Source organism: Arctopsyche grandis, chromosome 7 (assembly GCF_051622035.1).
Source record: "Arctopsyche grandis isolate Sample6627 chromosome 7, ASM5162203v2, whole genome shotgun sequence".
Classification (NCBI taxonomy): domain Eukaryota; kingdom Metazoa; phylum Arthropoda; class Insecta; order Trichoptera; family Hydropsychidae; genus Arctopsyche; species Arctopsyche grandis.
In genome coordinates, this window is record NC_135361.1 from 3,167,921 (window position 1) to 3,191,996 (window position 24,076).

Here is a 24,076-nt window from a genome sequence, read left to right on the forward strand (position 1 = left end):
GAATATGGTATTTATTTGGTAGTAACACGTATACACAAGTATGGTTAATTGTTGGTAAAAGTATGTCGTTCAGCGGTCTCTGGATATGGTAGAGTGTCACTGGCTCGGCATTCAGCTATGTTCAGAAGGTCTCTGGATGCGGCAGTGTGTTGCTGGCTCGTTGTTCGGCTATGTTCGGAAGGTCTCTGGATACGGCAGTGTGTTGCTGGCTCGTCCGGCTGGTTGATCTTCCAAGTCCGCGTAGTGTAGTGGTGGCTGGTCAGGAGCTGTATGTCGACGCTTGCTGCTGTGGGTCGACTGGCCTGGTGCTGTGTGTCGACGCTTGCTGCTGTGGGTCGACTGGCGTTGTTTGGGTTGTACCTCCTTTTATAGTGTTTCTGGAATCGCCTGACCCATGGTGGTGGTTTGTTGATGCGTAAGCGAGGAATGTTCTTTTGTCGAGGGGTAGAATTTTCTGGAACGATTGGTGCCGTTCCGCTCGATGTATTTTAATGGTGGCGGCGTGTTTCGACCGTTTTGGTTCCACTCGACTGGTAGGGGCGTTCCGCTTGAGTTTAATATAATGACTGCAGGTGTGTGTCGTCTGGGTTTCGTTCCGCTCGAGTGTGAAGGGTGGATCATTCTCGAAGGATTTTGGCATCGTTCCGCTTGAGTTGGATTTGGCGCCGTTCCGCCTGAGTTTAATATTGTGGCGGCTCGCTTATACGACATGGTCGAGTTTGGTTGCCTTCCTGCGAGTGGGAACCAACTCGGCTGGGTTCGGAGAGCTACTACTCACTCTGTCTTCAGCTGTCATATAATAAACACGTGCATTAACATGCCAGTCGTCTCATTCGTTCATCCTCCATACTGGTGACCCCCGACATCGAGCCACGCAGCCTCGATCAATTTCAACATGTCGCTCATCCCTGCCTCGCCGAGCCAGGCGGGGAAGCTACCCGCCGCGCCCCCATCGCCATCAACACAGCACGCCGCGGCCCGCGGGTGACAATAAACGAGCAGACACGGCTACCTACCTACCTACCTACCTACCGACGTCCAGCCACAACGTCGATGACAGGTGCTTAAAAAAATGGGGGAGCGAATGAGACGACGATCTTGACAGCTGGATGTGGAGTCATGCGCGATCCACTACACATAGAACGGTCATCCAGCACCACAAGACATACACCACCTCAGCACCATCATCATCATCATCATCATCAAGGCCCCGTCCGTCCCCACGAGCGTCGTCACGCCGAGACGGGCGGTAGCGCTACAACACCTCCACGAGCCACAACGATTCACAGTCCAGCTCGGAGTATCATCAACCACATCGATGCCCCTGCCGCCCCTGCCGCCCCCGCCGCCCCACCAACCGACATCAGCCTCGGAAGAGCGGCGCCGCCGCAGCATCGCATCGCGCGACCATCGGACCACCCACCGTCCTGCTCGCGACGTCACCGCCCTCGAATCTACCGACCATTCAGGGCGGTACACCTATGTACACAGCGGATGACCCACGTCAACATTATTTTTCTACCCACTCAATAATTTTTTTTCTATTGTAAAATTTGTTTCTTTGTAATTTTGGTATCGCTGATGCTGGGGGGGGAGTGATGTGGCGGCTCGCTTATACGACATGGTCGAGTTTGGTTGCCTTCCTGCGAGTGGGAACCAACTCGGCTGGGTTCGGAGAGCTACTACTCACTCTGTCTTCAGCTGTCATATAATAAACACGTGCATTAACATGCCAGTCGTCTCATTCGTTCATCCTCCATAATATAATGACTGCAGGTGTATGTCGTCTGGGTTTCGTTCCGCTCGATGTAGTTTGTTGTTGCGGAATATTCTCGAATGTTTCGATGACGATGACGAGATTCCTACAAGTGCAAAAAGCATTTCTTCGTTTTCTTTATAAGAAAGAGTATGGGTACTACCCATATCTCTATCCTACTCCTTTCCTTTTGGGCATGCTTGGGTATAATTCCCTTGAACTTCGGAGAAACTTCTCGTTAATTCGTTTCGTTCTCCAGCTATTGCGTGGTAATACGTCATGCCCGTTGTTGCTGGAACAGTTGGGACTTTATGTCCCTAATAATTATGTGCGTGGTAGACATCATCATTTGATGGTTGTACCTGCTGCTCGCACAGTTCTTTTTCGAATGGCTCCTATTCCAAGAGCTATTCGACTTCTCAATGAAATCGTTGCTGCTGTCCCTGAATGTGATATTTTCCACCTTGGGGAGCGTAGATTATCAGATATTATCATAACATATTTATCTGGTAACCTGCGCTCATCATTACTTTCTTAATTTGAATGTGATGAATGAGTGGAATCTTAATCTACTCTCTTCCATTTGGGCCTCGCTGTGATTTTATTTTTTATTCATATTTTGTTTTACTTTTTCTTTCTCCTTTGTACATTTTTATATACTATTTTAATTTTGTTCAGTGTAAACAAATAATGGGATTTATGGATTTTATTTTTAATTTTTACACTTTTGTTATTTTTTTTTTCTCTCTGAATGATGTATTATTTTCCTTTTGTTACTTTTTTTTATTATTTTATTTTACCATGTTTTCTGCTTTTGCTTTTTTCCTTTATTTACAGTTTACTTGTTTTTATATCATGTTTTTATATCTTTTTCAAATGTAGGTCATTGTGGCGCAATAGGTTCTTCCTGTAATGCCACAATGGTCCAAAACTATTAAATAAATAAATAAAATAAATTAAAACTTTCATTTTTGATTCCAATGTTGTTTATTCAAATTACAAAAGACTGCGAAGTTTAACACGAATATTCGTTTTAATCTTAGTCATTTTTAAATTACCAGAGTTGTGCCCGATAAAATATCATCGCATGGGTTATGGCTAGAGGTTGTGATCGAGAAATTTGGATTCTCGTTTTTTGATATTATATTGTGAAAATTCGAGATGTCAAAATCGGTATGTCAAAAGTGGGCCTCCATCGCGGCATCGAAAGGTTGAAAGATCTATAGTGCGGTTGAAAGTTTTTGGACCGTTTCCCGGCCTATGGAAATTCAGTTGAATTTTGAAGAGGATCTTTATTACTCGATTAATACAGGTGTATTTGTATGTACAGCAAAGTAGGTAGAGGATTCACTGGAATGAGCTAGGTCGAGTTCCTGAAGCTCACTGGCATCTGGGGACGATGCACTGGTTTATAAAGGTGTTGCTTGAGCAACGCGTAGCTGGGCTGGTGAGATCACGTTCTGGAAGATTTCGACGGGGTCGAGGTCTTCCTTTGTATTCTATGGTTAACGCGTAGTTAGTTGACTCCTTGGTGTATGTACTCGTGATTGCGTATCCAGAGCGAGTCGAATCGCCTTTATGGGTAAACTGGATGAAGTATTTCGGCCACGGATAACTTTCGTGTCGACAGTGATTCTTAACCTTGTTGTGACTGAGATGAAACTTAGGTCCACTAATAGGATCCTGAATCAAAACAAGAATCTATGCGATGGCATAAAAAGGGCACCTTACCTCCTAAAAATATAAAGTGGCAACATCAGCTAGGAAGATCATGGCTACAGTTTTTTGGGATCCCGAAGGAAACCTTTTAATAGATTTTAAAGAAAAGGGTGAGAATATAACATCAGACTATTACATTAATGTGTTATATCGATTAAAATATGCCATTCAAGAAAATCGACAAATAGTGTCCTCCTTTGGCATGACAATGCTCTAGTTCACAAGGCTCACAAAACAGTGGCTGCTATAACATCATGCGGGTTCTAAGAAATAAATCATCCAACATACAGTCCAGGTCTAGCCCCGAGTGATTATTTTTTATTTCCAAATTTAAAAAAAGACCTTCGTGGAAAAAAAATTATCAACTTTGTTTTCATGGTTTAGAAATGTTATTAAAACGGTGTGTGTGGAGATTAAAGGAGACTACGTTGAAAAATTACATTATATTTTTTCATTTCCTCCCCCCTTACACCTTCATTCCGCGAATATGTTGACCTTCCCTCCATTTCTAATAACATGTACTTTGAATACTATTAAGTCCTATCGATAGTATACGAATACTTTAAGTATTCATATATGAGTCACATGATAGTATACTGTCATGTGACTCATGTTTGAACTCAATATTTTCCAAATTAAATATAGCAGGAGGAATAAAGTAAATAATGAAAAAAAATTGATAATTCAAATACAACTTTATTGAAAATAACAGAAAATGTAACCGTACACTGGATATAAAAATTTAATTAATATTAAGTTACAATGTCTTTCTATATTTGCAAGCAGTGCTTTTTTTGTAATGTAATACACTGAAACGTTTCTGACACCTTTTAAAAAAATTAAGATCAATGTTTAATTTTTCATGCTTTCCTTGGTATAAGAAAATCTGTTTTAAATTTAATGGTATTTAAATATAATTTTCTTTAAAAAAAGCTTTTAAGGTAAATTTACAAATACATAAATGGTTTTTAACATTAAGTATGGTTTTTCCTCAGTATGTCAAATCACAGTGATAGATTTAAGAATAAAAAACTTGAGTCTGATTTTACATAAGCGTGGCTCGTCTGAATAGGTGTGATAAACAGTGTTGGAAAAAATGCAAATGATTTTAAACAAATGTCACATCTGTGCGGTTTTTACCCAGTGTGAGTTTTCGTATGTTCCACAACGGAGCAACTCAAAAGTAAACGAGTTTAAACATATTTCGCACCGCCATGATTTTACCTAAAAATTACAACGATTCGAAATATGTTTAAATTTCATTTGCTCGTAAATATTCCTTTGTGGAACATAAGAAGACTAGCACTGGGGAAAAACCGTACAAATGTGATATTTGTTTAAAATCATTTACATATAGTTTCTACACATGTACAAACTTTATGAATTTATCATTAATACGGTGTTCAGCAGGTTTAACATTGGTGTGGTTTATCTAAGATTTGAATTGATGAAATTTCAGTATCTTCCATAGTTTCTTCTCTGCTATATAGTGATGTAAGTTATATCATGTAACCGTTCTTGCCATAATCTGCAAAATCAAACAAAATTTAGCTGTAATACAAATAAATATTTTCAGAATATAAATTCAATTCATATTAACGTCACTCTCAATCTGCCATATGAAATCATATGCTAAGATTTATCTACCTCTGATATCCAACCACTCGATCTGGCAGCATGTCATCTCTCCTAACCTACAAAATAAAAAACGTGTTATGCGATTTTTTGTGAATTAGATGCCGATTTGATAATGAAGCAATCAATATATGTACATAGGTTAGAAATAGAGCTTAGACTGACTTACCAGAATACTAAAGCGACGATAAAAGTACGACTTTTAAAAGAGTGTTTTTTAAAGAGTGTTACTTCGAAAACATAACGGTGACCAATGAAGGCAAAGCCTCGTACTGATCAACGCCTAAATCAAATGTTGTTAACGGCCATGTACTTTTAGAGTTATGTAAATGTTTTTAATTTCTTAACAAAATAAAAGCATTTACACTGGGCAGTCAATAGCGTTAAACGCCTCTTTACGGCAAATTCATTCAAACATTCACACTTTCAGTAATTAATTTTAAGAGGAGAAACATTTACCGTGGTTGGCCATTGAACACGTAGAATAGATGCTAAACATTGAATATTTACTTGAGTACTATTGAATATATTACGACGGTACTATTGAATATATTATGACGGTACTATTGAATATATTACCATTTCTTTTCAAATTCAAAACCAGGACATTTTTTTCTATATATTTTGTAACGCGACGTTCTCCCGAGTGTCCCATCAGTTGGTAGCGGTAGTAATATTTAGGGTGGCACCAGTGACTTTACCGCGCCAACATCATGCTCCTCTCGAGCGCACCGAGAGCGAGTCTCTCTACCGTCAACCGTCATCCGGGAAGGACCTCCCTATCCAGCATCTCCGCCGAGCGTTTTCAGAGACGCCCAGAGATCGCCATCTTGTGTCCACACGAGGCAGGACGGAGTTTGTCTCCTGCCTCCCCCCCCCCCCCCCGCTGCTGTGACCCGACCAGCGGTGCTTCAACGAGACGAGTTTGCAGTCAGGAACCTCCCCGACTATATACAAACCTAGCCCAGGTTAGTCCACGTTGCCCTATAACGCTATTCCTGGAAGAACGTGTAGGCGGGGTACATGTGTGTTGACAGCGCTGTTGAATGATCAGAAGGTTGCGAAAATCACGTCGGGGTCACCAATGTAGGCGGGGTAGCGATGTGTTGACCGTATCCCAGCCTAACGAAACACTGTTGTGCTAGTTTTATAAAGTTTTATTGTTTGATTCCTACAAACGAGAACGAAGTATCCGCCCTCTGGACCTCCCACCGCGAGATCAGATAAACGCGCGTAAAACCGTTCGTTACAATTTCAATTATTAAAAAGGAACATTGTATAATCATACACGCACAATTATAAAAAATAAATTCATTTTCTCGAATGCTCTTTTAAAATTCTATACAAGTCTGGCGAAAATTATCGTCAATTGGCGCTCATATATTTGATTCATGGACGTCATTTGGAGGTTCAGAGGTTCAGAAATTTAGGTAAACGGACTACTAGTCATATGTGAACCAGTCACAGGACAACCGGTCGCTCTAGATCGGTCACACGTGATCACCCGTCACACTAAAACTGGTCACACCCAAAAATTCGACCAATTTTTAATTTTTGGGTGTGACCAGTTTTTTCGTGACCAATTTTCGTGTGTGACCAGTTTTCTCGTGATCAGTTTTAGGGTGTGACCAGTTTTCCAATGACCAGTTTTAGTGTGATCATGTGACGGGTTTAGAGCGACCAGTTGTCCTGTGACCGGTTCACATTTGACTAGTAATCACTGAACCGAAATTTAGTTCAGATTAGAGATGTGCCAGCGGGAACTTTGGACGATGGCAATTTTGGGAAAATTGAAAAAAAAATGTATATCAATCAGATTTCCAAATAGACACATTTTTAGATACTCGCAATGAGCCAATGTCATTGATACATGCAACACTTGAATGAATCTAAACGTTTTCATGTAGTACTGTAAATGTCCGGTTTGTGTTTGAGTTGGATGCTTTACGTAAATAACCTATTATGTAGCCATTATCGCTTGTTCGAAATACGCGGTTTGCAAGTGGCAACTACGACGATTTCGGAATTCGGAATCTCGGATCTTTTCAACATCATTTGGTTTCATTAATTCAAAAATATAATTGTATTATTCATTCATACTTCATACTCGTTGCTTAAGCAACACCTTTATAATTCAACGCATCGTCCCCAGATGCCAGTGAGCTTCAGGAACTCGACCTGGTTCGTTCCAGCGAATCCAATACCTACTTCGCTGTACATAGAAATACACCTGTATACGCTGTACATAGAATAATAAAAATCCTCTTCAAAATACAACTGAATTTCCATAGGCCGGGAAACGGTCCAAACCTTTAATCCGCCCTATATCATGTTTATTTAATTTTCTCTATTTCTTTTCTTCCATTTATGTATTTTTACTTGTATTTTCATGTACTTTTTTCCATTCTTAATCTGTTTAGCATACTCGTCACTTTGGAGCATTCTGTTAGTCGAGTGTGCTAGATTAATTGATGTATAATGAAATAATTTATATATAAAATTATTATTTTGAATAAAAACACCAATAATTTTTTTTTACTATCGCCATCTATGTTTAAAGTCAACCGTAACCGTCAAATAGAATGTCGGCGGGCAAATTACAAACGCGTCTTACACGATATATTTGCACCATCGTAATGGCGGAGGCTCCATTTACTTACTGTACAGACTCCAAGGCTCCTCAACTCGAGGGACCCGGAAGTCGATTTCGTAGAAGCTCGTGGTAAGCGTGGGCGGGGCTGGTTTCCTCCAAGGGATCTACAGGTCGTCGTCTGCGGTCTGGTCTCTGCTGCTGTCGGCTCGGCTCGATGTATATCTCTCTCTCTCGTACAGTGTGCGTAAGTGAGGGTGATACGGGACAAAGGCGGGAAATTGTATAATAATGAAAACAGGTTGTAATTCTGTTTGTATGGTGACTGTATTTTATATATATATATATATATATATATATATATATATATATATATATATATATATATATACACAGAGATCAAGCAGGGGGCAAAAAGGGGGGGGAGTCCGACTTGAAATTAGCGCGCACGTGTTCAAGAGGTTATGATAACCTCACTCAACCACGTGGCTACGTGATCTGACTTCGACGAAGAGAGACCAGGAATTCCTCACTTCTCACCGGACGTATACTGAAGCTGTACTTCCAGTATCGTCTGCCGATTAAGGCTGAGCTGATCGGGACTCGGTGGTGGGAACCAACTCGGTAGCGAACAGAGATGTTCACTCGACCGACGCGGAAAACGAATAGGAGGCGGGGACACGCGCTCGGCGCCGATCTCCCTCCAAAACGGCTCCTTTGGTCGTAACGCCACGAAAGCTGACCATGAAGACTTGGTCGGAACACTTACATTGATCATTGACCAAATGAGCAATATGGCAAAGTATGAAAACGATCTGATAAGAGATAAAAATGACCACTAGCACGAAAGCCATGTGAAACGTAAAGGAGGTATGTAAATAATAAAGTAAAATACTCGGAATAAATTCTTTTCGGTTCGGTGATTACTAGTCAAATGTGAACCGGTCACAGGACAACCGGTCGCTCTAAATCGGTCACACGTGATCACCCGTCAAACTAAAACTGTTCACGAGAAAACTGGTCACACCCTAAAATCGGTCAACCAGTTTTCTCGTGACCAGTTTTAGTGTGACGAGTGATCACGTGTGACCAATCTAGAGCGACCGGTTGTCCTGTGACTGGTTTACATATGACTAGTAGTCCGTGAATGATAGCTTCAGCAGCTGTAATGTGTGTATATGTATGGGTGACCAATGGCTGTGTGTGTGTGTCGTCGTCTCGATCAGCTTTCTCTGGAACGGTGCGGGGTGGGGGAATTATACAAAAGAGTAACGGTTATGATCTCGTTTTTATTGATGAGTAGATGGCGCGCCGGGGAGTTTCTCGGCGCCTGTGCCCCTTTATGGCAGAGGCTGTGGATCGAGTAGGCTGTGGCTGGTCAGGAAGGGTAGACCAGCCACGCCAAGACCTTCTCGTTCGGAGTCTCACGAGCGTCTGAGAGCTCGCCGTGTTCGAGGCTTGGGTCGAACACGTGGTCGAGCATAGTCGGTGAGGCACGACTATGGAAGAAGCCATACTCCTCGGAGGGCTTCTATGATGCCAATGAGCGCTCGCCGTGATCGCTTGGGCGGATCACGGGGCCAGAGTTCGGGGCTTAGTTCGAGGCCGGCTTTTACGAGGGACGCTTCATCTGGCGGTCCGCGCCGGGATCACCGGGCGCCGGACCCACGGGAGAATCTAGCACGACTGACAGATGATCAGAGTAAAAGAGAGAAAACAAAAGCCGAAGCCGTAAGAGGACAACCAACGGCCGTGAGGGTTTTTGGCTCGGACAGTCCGTTTACCATTCTTTTGAATCGAGGTCAGCTCACGGGATCGAAACCGGCGCCTCTCAGTTCTTAGTATTGTGGCGGCTCGCTTATACGACATGGTCGAGTTTGGTTGCCTTCCTGCGAGTGGAAACCAACTCGGCTGGGTTCGGAGAGCCACTACTCACTCTGGCTTTAGCTGTCATATAATAAACACGTGCATTAACATGCCAGTCGTCTCATTCGTTCGTCCTCCATAGTATCAACACAACCATCGATCCATCCTGCTGGCTAAATGGGAAATGGGGAAAAATAAGGTACATAAATTTGAATCACTTCCAGAATCTAGTGCTGATTAACGATAAAATGACGTTGACATTGAAAATATAATCAATGCTGTCGCACCTGTGGGGTAAGGCGTAGACCGTGCGAGGGTTGGCAGCAGTGCGCTCGGCCCAGCGGACAGCGACAGCCGCTCGCTGCTGTGTTGTGTTGTTCTCTTCTGTTCACTTCACATCACTTCACATCACTTCACTTCAGTTCAGTCCAGTTCCGTTTCCTCGCTTCGTCTCGTGCATGTGATGTCTGATGTGAAGATGGAGCCGCCGGGAGATGGACTGAACCTCGGCGTGGGAGAGGCCGACGCCGAGATCGCAGAGCTGCAGCAGCTCGCCGACAACGCCAACAATGCCCACACTTCCACCTCCACCTCCAACTCCAACTCCAACTCCACCTCCACTTCGCTCTCCAACACTTCGAACGCTTCCAACGCGTCCGCGGCCAACGGCAACCCCAACTCCAACTCGCACCTGAACAACGACAACGACGACGACGACGACGTCGACATGGAGGAGGCGGACGACGGCGAGGAGTCGCAGTCGCAGTCGCAGTCGTCGAGCGAGTCGCAGGCCTCCACCGGAGCGCCCTCCATCAGCGCCGACGACTCGGACGGCTCGTCGCGCGGCCGCCGCAGACAACGCCGGCAGCCTTCGCCCCCCGCCCCGCCACCCCCGCCCGCCCTCACCTCGGGAGTCTCCAAGACGTACGACTACGCCACCAAGCTCAACTACTTGTTCAGGGACACCCGCTTCTTCGTCATCAAGTCCAACAACGCCGAGAACGTCATCCTCTCCAAAGCCAAAGGCGTGTGGTCCACTCTCCCGCAGAACGAGTCCAACTTGAACCAGGCGTTCAGGGAGGCTCGCAACGTCATCCTGATCTTCTCCGTCAAAGAGAGCGGCCGATTCGCCGGGTTCGCCCGCCTCCACGGCGAGTCTCGCCGAGACGTCCCGGCCATATCTTGGGTGCTGCCTCCCGGCCTAACTGCGAAAGCTCTCGGAGGCATATTCAAAGTGGACTGGATCTGCCGCAAAGAGCTACCCTTCAGCGGCACACTACACTTGTACAATCCTTGGAACGACGGCAAGCCGGTCAAAATCGGCCGAGACGGGCAAGAGATAGAGCCCAAAGTCGCCGAGGAACTGTGCCGACTCTTCCCAGAGGACGACGCTATAGAGATGACTCCGATCTTGCGCAAGTCAAAGGAGTCGTCCCGCAAGATGGCTCTGAGAAACCTAGGCGGCCACCGCACGTTTAGAACTCCGATAGCGATGAGAGGACAGACGTTCAGACCGAGGGGCAATTCGTACACTCGGGGTCGTCGCAAGATGTATTCTTCGAGCCGGTCTCGCATCGGCAGCGGACGGGAGTCGTACAAACACAGAGGCTCGTCGCCGTACTCCCGGGAACGTCTCCCCTCTTGGTTTCACTCCAGGGAGCATTCCTACGGGGGAGCCGCGGCCGCCGAGGCTTACGTGGCTGACTATATCAGGACGATGCAGCATCAGTTGCCGCCGATGCCGTACGCTCCTCCTCCGGGATTCTCCAGTTCGTTGGTGTCGCCTTACGACCCGCTGCCGCCGCCTCCGCCGAGGTATTACGAGGGGCCGGCGCTTCCAGAGTATCCGAGCGGGTATATAGATAAGCGGTCGTACGATCGATCCGTCGACGAGTTCCTGTGGAGGACTTCGGAGCGGTCGAGGGCTCGGTCGCCGAACCGAGATCGGGCTCACCATCGCAGCTACCGGGATCGACGATGAGTGTGCGGTTTCATTTTACGTGCGACTACTCTTTAAGTTTAATTTTTTAATCACACAATATGAACTGTGCGACATATTGAACTATCCATTACGTGTAATTTGTAATCAATAAAGTGTTACAGACATTTTGGACTTTTTCTATATCTACATATTGTCGGTGATCTCCGAATGGTTGGTTTTGTTTCATTTCGAACTGTATTGTTTTTTGTCTCGGAACGTTATTTAAACATTGATCTCTATGCATTTGAATAAAAGTGTGAAGTACTATTTTTATGTACATATATTTTTATATTATTATATTGTTGTACTATGTGTGTACCTGTTTACAAAAAGAAAGAAAAAACTTCAGTATACGAAAATATATTCTAATAATGTGATTGTGCAGTATTATAAGTAGCGAACATACTTTGCAGAGTTTTTAATGTATCTATTGAAAATTTGCATTGTGATAATATTTTTTGAGTGATTTGATAAAGATGATCATCTTACGATGCTTACATCGGAGGTGTTGATTTTTATTTTTATCTTTTACTTTCATTTTTTTGATACACCTTTACAAATTATTCCTAGATTTTTGTTATTATTTCTTTGTTGAACGAATCCCTTAACCTGTGCTCTATATAAAACATACATGTATTAAATCTTTTGTTTATATATTGTAATTGATTATATAATTGTATATCAACTGTTGTCGTAATAAGCAAGTGAAATGCACTTCTTTGTTCTTGTTGTTGCATAAAATGTACTTATAAGTAGATGTTCTATTGAAATATCAACAAATATATACGAATCGATGTTGAAATATTTTGCAGTTTTTCACTGTAAAGTGTTTACATATAATATATTTGATATTTATAATCTCCAATTACATCTCGGTATCGTAACAGTATTTGCCAATTGTTAACCATAGCAATTATTTGTATGGCAAAAAATGCTGAATTCGACAAAATTTTAATTTGATACAATATATATATATATATATATGTATATGTAACAGTTGAAGTGTATCTTCTAGCTATAATATATTTTGAATAGTTGGAATATATTCCTTGGTACCAACTACTGCTATAATTAGTATCATAGTCTATTTTGACTAGTTGTAATATATTCCGTCTAACTCACCTAAGTTGATTCATATGGAGATTTACAATCCTAATAAAAATACAATTCAACTAAAATCCATCTGCTATAGGATGACACTAAGGTAAAATGTATATGCTGTCGCTTTCACACCATCTCGACCAATAGGATTTCGTACGTACAATGTTCTATTGTCTATACAAAATGCTATTCGATAGGTGGTGAAAGGGATAGAATGTACGTTTTTCTTAAACGTTTTCCTACAGTGGACTAACTATATAAGTTGGTACCAGGTAAGATTAGGTTTTCGTGAAAACTACACTCAAAAAGTAAATTGAGTTGCAAAGTCACATTTATGTTTTGAACGTATTCTTAGATTATCGTAATACGGTACTCATTACCTTTATTCGTATATATCTAGCAAATATTAACGTATTATTGAATTCTAAAGCATTCGAAAAAGCATCAAAGCTGTTAAAACTCAACTGTTGTACTTTAACTGGCGCACATTGTTGAAAGTGTATTTTCGCTTGTAGAAATATAATTTACTAGTTTAATTGTATTCGAATATGAATGATCTAAAATGCCAGTTAGAATATATTACAATGGAAAATAAATTTCGACTCAACATATTTTTTAAATACGAAAACGCTGGTATTAGCGCTTTTGCATAGGAGCACTTCAATTCCTTGTATGTACATACAAAGTCCTTCCAAAATCCATCTAGGATCTCTTCGGGGTATCGTGAAATGGTCTTTTGATGAAAGGTGACCAATTTTTCCCAATTCAAAACCAGGGCATTTTTTTCAAAGTACTTTAATTATTTAAAACGAAGATTAAATAATCATGGACGTACATTTATGAAAAAATTAATTAATTTTCTTGAATGCTCTTATAAATTTATACACAAGACTGGTTTAAAAAAAGTGATCGTTTTATCACTGGACTATGCATTGCTAAAAAATCCTTTGCCTGATGCACCAGTTCCTCATAAATGGAAACAACATATGTCTAATTTGCCAATATGTTTGTAGGAGACATCATTTTCGTCGAAGAATTTGTATATTTATTCATCTATTAGATAAAATAATTATATTACATAAAAAAGTGTACTGGTTTTGTTTCATGACTTACCAGGACAGATACCCAAAAAACCAATACTGTCCTGGTAAAATCAGTACGAACGGTCACCTTAACTTTAATGGTCAGTGAAGTCGACCAATAAAGCCCTCAACATGAAGCCACCACCCCCCAACAAATACAGTCTGAGGGACCTGAATCAACCAAATACATATATGAAATGAGATTTACATTAATAAATAAATAAAGAAAATAAAAGATGTTATGACCACGCGTAAAATTACACATGCATGCATATGCAGTTATATATTGAAAACGACCAAATTACACACCTACTCGGTATTGATTGGTTGTTTTTGTGTAGAAGCCCTACGATCCAAGGTTCCGAGCCCTGAATAACTAATGTGTATTGGGCGGCAATTGGACTATTCGTCACATTGCGGTGGTCACAGACAATTTTTTCCATGAAAATCGCGAATGCACAATATTTGGCACTCAAGTTCTCGTTAGTATGATGGACTTTTTGGCTGCCAGATGTTCCGCTATAGAGATTTTAGTGACTTTGTGACCAGTAATCATCGAATCGTATTGGGGAATTCCGATCAATCTCGGCTGAAAATTGTTTTGCATCCTGAAACTGTAGATTTGCGGGCTGAAAACATTTGTTTTAGAATGATTATTGATTTACTCGTAGTTAAAGGGGACAAATAAGACGGAGGAATGGTTTTTAAAAAGAGTTTTCGTTTAAAAGTAAAAACCATCCGAATGGTGTATGGCCGTTCTTTAGTTTGTTAGATTAAATGTTTGACAGTTCTCATGTGACAGCTGAATTGACACTTCTCAGCGACAGCCGGTAAACGTACTTCACAATGGAAGAGAACATTTTGCAGTATAGTACGCTATCTTCATTTGTCGATCCTGGATTTTGGCATAAATTGACTCAAATCAAGCTGGATGTAGATGGACTCGAAGACAGGAGGAAGACAATTTGGGGCACTTATTGTTACCAAAGTGACGTAGGCAATTTGTTCGAGGTCAATTCAACTTCGTTCAACTCGTAAGCGACAAATGAAATCCCCTTGATATGAAGACTACAGACATTTAAATTATTTTTGTTAATATTTAAGCGTTCCCGATGTGCAAATATTTCATTGTTTATCTCACGGCGTATTATTGAATAAGAATACTGTTGAAGAGTTCAAAAACTGTGATAAGGTCGAGCTTTTGAAGATTGAAGGCACTCTACTCTGGAAGGATATTCAGAACGGAAATTGCTTTCAGAATCCGTCATTACTATCGAGATTCTTAGTCTTATCGTATGCAGTACGTAGCCGTATTAAAATCAATATGAAGCAAAAATTCCAATAACAATTATTTAATTTATTGTTTTAGGATTTGAAAAAGTATCAATATTTTTATTGGTTTGCATTTCCGGCCCCGAGCCATCCGTTCGTTTATCTCGCTGAGGAAGCAGCATCGCTTGAGAATGTGTTCAGCGCGTCACAGATATCATCATTGATAGATAGCCATGCGGCGTTTGACGTCAATCAAAAGTCATTCTTCATCGTAAACATCAGCGATGCCGAAGCGAAGGCAATTCCTCTGGCGAACGTCGTCAACGAAGACTTTCAAAATCACATGAAGTCCAATTCTGAGCAATACTGCTTCGGATTTATCGATCCTAGCGATAACGAGTATCCCGGTTGGATGTTGAGAAATTTCGTCACGCTGCTGCTGTACCACTTCAAGTGGTTCTGCGGTAAAAGTTTGAAGGTGGTGTCGCTTCGGTTCAAACGGAACAACGACTTCAGCAAGAGTTTGGTGTTCAAAATAAACGTACCCAAGGATCTGACTGGTGATTGGGGCGAAAATTGGGTAGGTTGGGAGCGTAACGACAAGGGTAACTTTGGACCGAGGTTCGCAAATATGGCTTCGTCGATGGATCCCATGTTGTTAGTATCAGTTTTGAAACGCTAACGCTAGATATTTTTATCAGTTTTTGAGTATGTTTTATTGAAATAAATATTAAAATAGGTTGGCAGGATCGTCCGTAGATCTGAATTTGAAGCTGATGAAGTGGCGACTGTTGCCCGACATAGATCTGGATTGCATAAAAGATACTAAATGCTTACTTCTTGGTGCTGGAACTCTGGGATGTTCGGTTGCTAGGAATTTATTGGTACTCTTTTTTTTATTATATTTAAATATAGTTTTACATTAAAGATCCAAGCTACTTGATACATATTTTGATAATTGTAACTTCATAAGGCAGAAAAATATGTGATTTTTTTTTATTGATTAGAAAGACACCTGGGATATGATGACCTACCCAGTTTAAGTTTTGTAGATTATTACAAAAAATGCTTGTTTTATGAACTTTTGGCTCATATGAGCGAGTATACTGCGCAATACATATGCACATGCGCACAGTGCATTTATATTTTGCAGTGTATTGTAGGCAGGTGTATTTCGACCGTTTCCAGGCCTATGGATACTCGGATGAGTTTTTTTTAAGAGGATATTTATTTATGTTCAGTATACAAGTATTGTATGTATGGTGAAGGAGGCAGTTGTTCGACTTCGAAGGAGTGAGCTGGCTGAACTCTAGAGGCTCTTGCGCTAGTTTATATCCTGGTTCATTGTGCAATGCGTAGCTGTGTGCTGAGATCACCTTTTCAAGGATTCCTGCGGACTCGCGATGGTTTTATAGAGCGAGTCAGATTGTGTCTTTGCCTTTGTATGAGCGAAGATATTTCAGGCGAAGATGCTCGTACAGGAACGCCATAATGCTATCATGGGGCTTGTGATTAATTAAGAAATATGTAGATGAGATCATCGACCTCGATTCAGGATTCTACAAGCTGTGCTATATTCCTACAGTATAAATAAAATTTACATATGTTCTTTAAATTTCAATGCATAATTTTTTTTTTTTTATATGTTTATAATGTGATTTGGATCTTTTATACAAAACTACGTACGTTAATTTGTAAGATAAATTAAACAATTTCGTTAAAACTATGTTTATTCTATTTTTATAGGCATGGGGTGTCAGGGATATAACATTTATCGACAATGGCAAAGTTTCGTTTTCGAATCCAGTTCGTCAGAGTCTTTTCACACACGAAGACTGCCTCAACGGGGGAAAGTTGAAGGCTTTAGCTGCTGCTGCAAATTTAAAAAAGATTTTCCCCGGAGTAGTTAGTATAAAATTATAATATTTTTTTAATTTAGAATGTTTATAAATGTAACGGTAAAAATTAAACTTTTCTCCCGTAAGTTGGAATATAAACTGAATTCTCTTTATGAGAATGTTAAGCATCCCTTTGTAGGCAGGGAAGGTTTATGTTACGACTGTGTCTCAGTATCAGTACGTTCAGTATCATTGTATGTACGGCGAAGGAGGTAGTTGCTTGACTTTGGAGGAGTTGACTGGCTGAAGTCCAGAGAATCGCTGGCGTCTGGGACTGGTTTATATCCGGGTCGGTTGTGCAATGCGTAGCTTGGCTGGTGAGATCATGCTATCGAGGATTCCTACGGGCTCGAGATTGTTCAGTGCGTAGCCGTATGATGAGATTATACTTTCGGGGGTTCCTATGGGCTCGATTTTGTTTATGTGGAGCAAATTCAATTGTGTCTATCCTTGTGTGAACGAATGCCTTAACGCCGACATCGCCAGGTGGACTTTGTATGCTCGTATAGAGCTTACTTTTGCGACTTTTGTTCTATGGGAAATAAATTATCGACCTCGATGCAAACGTTGTTATATTCCTACACATTTTATTGATTTAATTTACAATCCATGTTACTCACTGAACTCTGTTCTGTACATTTTAGAATTCAAAAGGTGTAACGATGCACATTCCAATGCCGGGACATCCCGTTGGCAAATCGCTAAAAGAACAGACTGAAAAGGACATTGAGACGCTAACGCAACTTATTTCTTCGCATGATGTAGTATTTCTATTGCTTGACTCGAGAGAAGCTCGATGGTTGCCTACCATCATCGCTGCACATTATAAAAAGGTAATTCATGTTCTGAAAATCTTTTAATTAGGTAGACTGTCTGTTTCGTAACTACGAGGTTCAGAGTTCAAATCATAATAGGATTTTCCGTATTCCTATGGCTGATATTAATTTGCATCTGGATTCCAATAAACCCAAGACATTTACTAAACCTGATCATTGAACAATGCAGTAACCAATCTTAGAGCTGTTGATAGTTTGAATCCGATTTATACTATATTTTCAACTAGGATTAGACCTAACATTGGAGACAAATTGTCTTGACAGCCTCTAGACTTATCTATCATCGCTCTAATAAGACATATTTACATATATATACTAAATAGATTCTTATTCTTCATCAGCTTGTGGTCAACGCAGCCTTGGGCTTTGACAGCTACCTTATCATGAGGCACGGAATATACGAAGATGAGCCGAGCGGCGAAAACTCAGACGAAATCAAAAGACATTTCATACCTGGCCATCAGCTCGGTTGCTATTTTTGCAACGACGTTACGGCACCAGGAAATGTAATTTTTTTTTTAAATATACCTCATACATCTTATACATATTGAGATTTTAAATGTACGTCCATTTCAGTCTCAAAAGGACAGGACTCTGGATCAACAGTGCACAGTCACCAGACCAGGAGTGGCCAACATAGCCGGTGCACTCGCATCGGAAGTCGCCATATCAATAACGCAACATAAAAGAAAGTCTGTATAGAATTAGTAGTCTTTGAAATATCTTTCGAGTCTGTATTCAACTCATCATCTTTGTAGAATTGATGCACCGGCTCCGTATAATGTGAGCGGTGAGTCCAACGATGTCGAGGGTATACTCGGAGCCGTGCCGCACTCCATACGAGGATTCCTCTCGTCGTTCCAGCAAGTTTTGCCGTCGAGCGGAAAATTTAAACAGTGCATAGCGTGTTCTTCGATCGTCATCGAAGCTTATAGAAAGGGAAGTAACGCTTTTCTAATGGAGGTGTTTAACAGTGCCAAGTATTTGGAGGATCTCACCGGTCTGACAAATCTTCACGCCGCTACCGATGAGTCTGAAGTGAGTATAGTGTCGGTTGTTAGTTGAATTGAACAACTAAATGATTCTAAATTGTCTTAAATCTGTTATAGATGTGGGCTTTGAGCGAGTCTGATGAGGATTGATGGAATATTTACGTCGGAAGTTGAATCTCTAGTCCAGGACTGAATTACACGATGAAAGTTTGCACAAAATAAAATGCCATAGTTTAAGATTTATATGATTATATAATATATTAAGTGGTATATTTGCATTTTAAAATGCTAGAAAGCTAGGAATTTATTTGCGCAGTACAAATTTGTATGAAATGAGGCTGAAGTTAGGCTAACATCGACAGCTAAAAAACAGTCACTTTAGAAAACATGCGATGGATTAGACTAAAACTGCCATCTGATTTCCGTTTATAACTGACAAATTACATAGAAATTTATGATCAATTGGCTGTTTGGTTGCAGTCCTATTTGCTGTTTTTAACTAATGAATGTTACGATCTTTCTTCCTTCATATTTTAAATATTTTGCGTGTTTTAACCTTTAACTAAAAATTATTCTATATGTAATATAAGTTCGATCAAAATATTTGTATATATTCTTTTGCAATAAATGTGTGTTAATGACAGTGTTTCTAATCAATAGGTTATCTGCGTTTTAAATCGTTTGATTTATTAATCCGACGAATTGAGTGAGTAACGAATTCCGATGAAAATGAGACGGCAAATTCTGTAAATTAATTTATTTTTATTGCGTAGCAATATATTTAAATATTTATTTACAAATTCGAATATAGCAAATCTACAATCTATTTTGATCACAATTAATTATCAAATAAATAGTTTTTAAATCACTTTCAATACTTACACGAAAAATTAAAACGTAATAGTACATATGCAATTAAAAAATAAAAAAAGTATTACATTTAAATAGTATGTTTACATTTATCATCATCATATACATAATATAAAATAATATGCCTTTTCGTGATGGCAAGATCGGTTGAAAAAATTAAAATATTAAGAAACGAAATCTTTGGCAGATTAAACACTACCAGGCAACGCATATAAATACATATAACGGAATGAGATACAGCTATGAAATCAGCTCGTCGAGCGCCTTATCCCTATTGCAGTTGTGTTGAAGCAAAGCCTTGGCAACCTTGCTCTCGGAGAAACCCAAATCCATCAACTGACCCATAAGTAGCAAATATTCTATGATCTGAAAACAATAAACAAAAACAGGTATAAGAAAATTTTCGAATACAAGTCGAGTCATGAGCGGTGAAAGTATACACTTCATAGATAACTTTTGAAATTGAATTTTCTTTTTTTATGATTTGACATGATACTGAGATCCTTTGGAAAATGTTTCTAAAGTAAATAAAGTAATCCAGAATAGAAAAATTTGACTAATTAAAGTGCCATAGTTTCAGCTTCGTTTTGCTTCAACGTTAATGATCCTTTCTAAATACTTAAGTATCCGAGTAAATTGTGCAAATCTGTGTAAATGATATATTTATTAAGTTTCGTATTATTATCGCATAGTTGATTTTCGTTATAAAAAACGCTACTCCATTTAATTTATTAACCCCTCGAGTGCTGACGTCTTTTCTGTTGAAAGTCTGCCATGCTGAAAGTTTCGCCAAACCTTCCAGCTAGAATTATTTATAAATCCAATAGAAAGCAGGTATAAAAATTGTAGCTAATCCAAACAAACCCTAGATATCTACCGCCGAGAATTTCGAGTTTTGTAAAGGTGTGTTTAGACTCTCTAATATATCTTGCAACAATATAAAATAAACAAAACAAGTCTATTAATGAATGTATTTTCCAAAACTAGTTCCATCTTTTTCATTGTTGTTAAAATGTAATGCTCACAATCTAAATGCCAAGCCACAATCTAAAATACTCATCAGTTAGGTTTTTTCCATCGGAAAATTCTGCTATGGTTACAAATTCAGAAATTCCTGTGTATCTCTGTATCTATTCTGCTATGGTTACAAACCAGTCTTTATAAACGTTGAAAAAAAAAGGATTACATGACCCATGTTCAATGCATTTTTTTTTCAATGCTATCTGGAAAGCGGATAGTATTCTTGTTTACTTTGTACATGCTCAAAATACTACGCCTATCGTCGTTTTTCATTCCCATGGACTTGTTGGCAAAACATCGATCAGCATTCAAAAGGTCAACACATTTTTTTTTAAATTTTATCCCATGAAATTCGTGTATGAAAGCACTTGTACATCTACACATATGCAACCAACTATAAATTGTTACCCAGAATTATGGAACACCCTTGTATATCATAGTTGCACAACTGTGTTTCGAACACTTCATACATTTAGAATTTTTCATTTCTTTGAATATTCAATTTATTTTATTTGCAATTTTTTATATTCATACATGTATTTAAGAATCCCCTTGTATATCATACCCAGGATTAATAACGCCCTTGCAATACCATATTTTTATTTCAAATAGCCGACAATGCCAGGCATTGCTCAGGCGGACGAAAGCCGAAAAAAATGTCCATAGAAATCTGACCCCTACCAAAATGCATCATGTATAAGCTATTAGAGCTATGACATGGTTGAATTTGGGTCGTCATCCTGTAAGTTGAGACCAATTCAACCATGTTGGTGGCTACCACTTGACTTCCTTCCCGGCCGTCATATTAAATAGTCGTGCATAAAACCACATAGTAATTTTATTCCTTTCCTACTAAGTATCTTAAGATAGTATATACAGGGCTGCTTAGAGGGGGCGGGGGGGAAGCTGAAGTTTGCGACTTTTTCTTGGTTAGGCTCTGTGTTGGGACGTTCGACTGATCGATATTGATATTTTATATTATTCTACATAAAAATACATATATTTCTTTAGTGGTAGATGTTTATTATTTTTCGATCCGCGCATTCTTAACGTTCATGTGAAATCATACCTGTTATATCATCAAAAATAGCGTTTAACATGTAGGTATTTTTCTAATAGCTCTGATAGATTTTTCGCATATTAAAAATATATCTATAAGATTTTTCTTTTGGTTTGTATGGAATTATTTTTCCAGGGTTTGGGATCGTCCTCGGCGGCCCTGAGTACATATGTCAAATTTTACATATATTAAATTGTATATAAAAATTTTCATTTCAAAATTTATGTACGAATTTTTTCCTCACTTATGACTCGATAGTTGCACAATCTTACAAACGTGGCAAACCTTCTTATCATCGTCTCCGATATCCTCGCATGCGCGCGCCACGCGGTCCAGCGGGAACCCCATGCCCCCGATAGACTTACACACCATCTGCAGCTTGGGTGCGAGACTGTCGAACGGATCCGACAGCTTTTCCGAAGCGTTGTTCACTTGCGACGAGGACGCCTCCTGTTTGGCCTGTCGCAACGGGGCCGGACTGCAGTTGTGGGAGCGTTCCCGAGCCTTCAGCCTGGCCTCGGCCACCTCGTCGTCCAACTCCTTCACGATATCGGGCACACTTTTAGACCGCGACTTGAGCAAAGTCTGACCGCCGTCTTCGTCCGAGTTCAACGGAACGCTCGACGTCTCACTAACAACTTGGGGGTACTGAGGAGCGTACGTCGTCGGATAATTGTAAAACTTATAACGGTCGTCGTCGTAATTGTTCTGCTGCACCGGCTGGTACGAAGCCGCATTCGGCGCGTACGCGTAATTAGACGCGTAGTAATTGTAGTAATTGTCACTGATTACGTTCGAATAGGGATTCGTTTGGTTGTAGCCGTACGTCGAGACGGGCGAGAACGTATTGTTAGTGGTCGGGTATGTGGTTTGACTTTCTTCGGTGTTGGCGGTGTTGGTGTTGGTGTTGGTCGGTTGTTGAGTGTTCAACACCTGCGCCAGGAGTTCTAGATCGTTGATCGACTTGAGTTCTAGATTGTCGAACGGACTCGACGTGTCGTTTTCGAAGTCGGAAAAGGTCATCTTATCTACGTTGTTTTTGCGAATGCCGTTCAAGTGGTGGAATCGGTTCGATTTGATGTGGTACTTGGCGATGGGGTCGAGGTCGTCCAGTAGGTTGATGCGGGAGGGGAGAGTGTTGACGGGGGTCGGCTGGAGGATGCCGTCGGAGGTGGTCGCCACCGTCTGCTCCGGGGACTCCTCTGCGGTCGCGGGTACGGGTACGGGAGAGCAGGGGTTGGGGGTGGGAGTGAGAGTGGGGGGCTCGTCGTTGATGTCTTCGGCGCTAGGATAGGTGACCTCGGCCAGGTGGAGTCGCTGCAGAGTGGCGGCGGCCTCGGCGGCGCGGTTCTTGGCCTCGTCGGCCAGGCGAATGCGGTCGTCGCGGTGCTCGCGGTCGAGGGAGCGCGCGCGCCGCCATTGGTCGAGCCGGCGCAGGACCGTGGCCTCGAGGGAGAAGTCGTAGTGCGCGTCTTTGGCGAGCTGCCTGGCCGAGGAGAGTTGGCGCGTCACGTGCGGGGGCAGAGGCTCTACGGGCGCCACTCGGTAGCGCTCCGACACGCGCACCGGCACCCCCTCCATGCGGCCCACCCCCTCCTGCCGCCCGCCCTATGTGCCCGCGACAGCTCGACACTTTGACACTACACTGCACCCCGCTCCTCTTCGCCTCTACGCCTTTGCAACGACACCCTGCACTCGACTGACAGCTGACACTCGACTGACAACTCACGCGCTATACAACGACGGCTTTGGCCATAATCCGCTCGTTCGTTACCTCGATCCGATTTTTTATTCGTAAACTTCTTTGAGGGTGATTCGTCGCCAATCCGTTACTAAAGTAGTGTAGGCAGGGAAGGTATGTTGACCGTGGGTCTACCTCACGGGCGCGAATGTGAAACGCCCGAAAACGCAAATATCGGAAGGCAAAGATCTAAAATCGAAAGATCTTAAGTCGAAAGATCAAAAACAAAAGGGTGCATGGTAGACGGTACTATGTATATCTTCTTATCTTTTAATATATAATTTGAAAAAAGACTTTGTATATATGTGTAGGAATCTCGTCACCATCATCAAGACATTTACTGCGACGCAGAATACATTTCCCAAAACGTTCTAGCAAACTCCACCCCTACCAGTCGAGTGGAACAAAACCGGTCGAAGCACACCTGCAGCCATTAAACCAACATCGAGCGGAACACCCCTACCAGTCGAGTGGAACCAAACCGGTCGAAGCACACCTGCAGCCATTAAACTACATCGAGCGGAACGATGCCAATCGTTCTAGCAAATTCTACCCCATCGACAAAAACACATTCCTCGCATACGCATAAACAACAGCTGCAACGAGTCACGTGATGCCCAAAAACAATATAAAAGGAGGTTCACTCCAAACAACACC

General features: G+C 41.2%; 3 protein-coding genes and 1 long non-coding RNA gene across 4 annotated transcripts; 2 read left to right on the forward strand and 2 right to left on the reverse strand.

Annotated features, from left to right (window-relative positions):
* Positions 1-4,146: 4,146 nt before the first annotated feature.
* Positions 4,147-5,410, reverse strand: LOC143914416 (uncharacterized). Its single transcript, XR_013260814.1, has 3 exons — positions 5,280-5,410; positions 5,123-5,169; positions 4,147-5,003 (listed from the first exon to the last, which is right to left on the reverse strand). It is a non-coding gene; the product is annotated as an uncharacterized LOC143914416 (long non-coding RNA).
* Positions 5,411-9,868: 4,458 nt separating this feature from the next.
* On the forward strand, positions 9,869-13,230 carry Ythdc1 (YTH domain containing 1). Its single transcript, XM_077434611.1, has one exon. It carries the CDS (start codon positions 10,030-10,032, stop codon positions 11,545-11,547), a length of 1,518 nt encoding a protein of 505 aa, XP_077290737.1. The 5' UTR covers positions 9,869-10,029; the 3' UTR covers positions 11,548-13,230.
* Positions 13,231-14,500: 1,270 nt separating this feature from the next.
* On the forward strand, positions 14,501-19,389 carry Atg7 (Autophagy-related 7). Its single transcript, XM_077434367.1, has 10 exons — positions 14,501-14,764; positions 14,835-15,030; positions 15,100-15,659; positions 15,742-15,886; positions 16,749-16,907; positions 17,545-17,733; positions 18,078-18,242; positions 18,313-18,428; positions 18,495-18,774; positions 18,846-19,389. Exons 1-10 carry the CDS (start codon positions 14,577-14,579, stop codon positions 18,876-18,878), a joined length of 2,031 nt encoding a protein of 676 aa, XP_077290493.1. The 5' UTR covers positions 14,501-14,576; the 3' UTR covers positions 18,879-19,389.
* LOC143914235 (uncharacterized) lies at positions 18,965-23,562 on the reverse strand. The gene is made up of 2 exons (XM_077434368.1): positions 21,964-23,562; positions 18,965-19,964 (listed from the first exon to the last, which is right to left on the reverse strand). The coding sequence occupies exons 1-2, from the start codon at positions 23,257-23,259 to the stop codon at positions 19,839-19,841; spliced, it is 1,422 nt and encodes a 473-aa protein (XP_077290494.1). The 5' UTR covers positions 23,260-23,562; the 3' UTR covers positions 18,965-19,838.
* Positions 23,563-24,076: the final 514 nt, after the last annotated feature.

Bases quoted from the DNA above. Each gene is read 5' to 3' on its own strand.
- Atg7 (XM_077434367.1), top strand. From the start codon at position 14,577: ATGGAAGAGAACATTTTGCAGTATAGTACGCTATCTTCATTTGTCGAT. The intron at 17,734-18,077 runs GTAATTCATGTT...ATTCTTCATCAG, and splicing joins TCGCTGCACATTATAAAAAG to CTTGTGGTCAACGCAGCCTT. The intron at 18,243-18,312 runs GTAATTTTTTTT...CGTCCATTTCAG, and splicing joins ACGTTACGGCACCAGGAAAT to TCTCAAAAGGACAGGACTCT.
- Ythdc1 (XM_077434611.1), top strand. From the start codon at position 10,030: ATGTCTGATGTGAAGATGGAGCCGCCGGGAGATGGACTGAACCTCGGC.
- LOC143914235 (XM_077434368.1), bottom strand. From the start codon at position 23,259: ATGGAGGGGGTGCCGGTGCGCGTGTCGGAGCGCTACCGAGTGGCGCCC. The intron at 19,965-21,963 runs GTTTGCCACGTT...TATTGTTTTCAG, and splicing joins TCGGAGACGATGATAAGAAG to ATCATAGAATATTTGCTACT.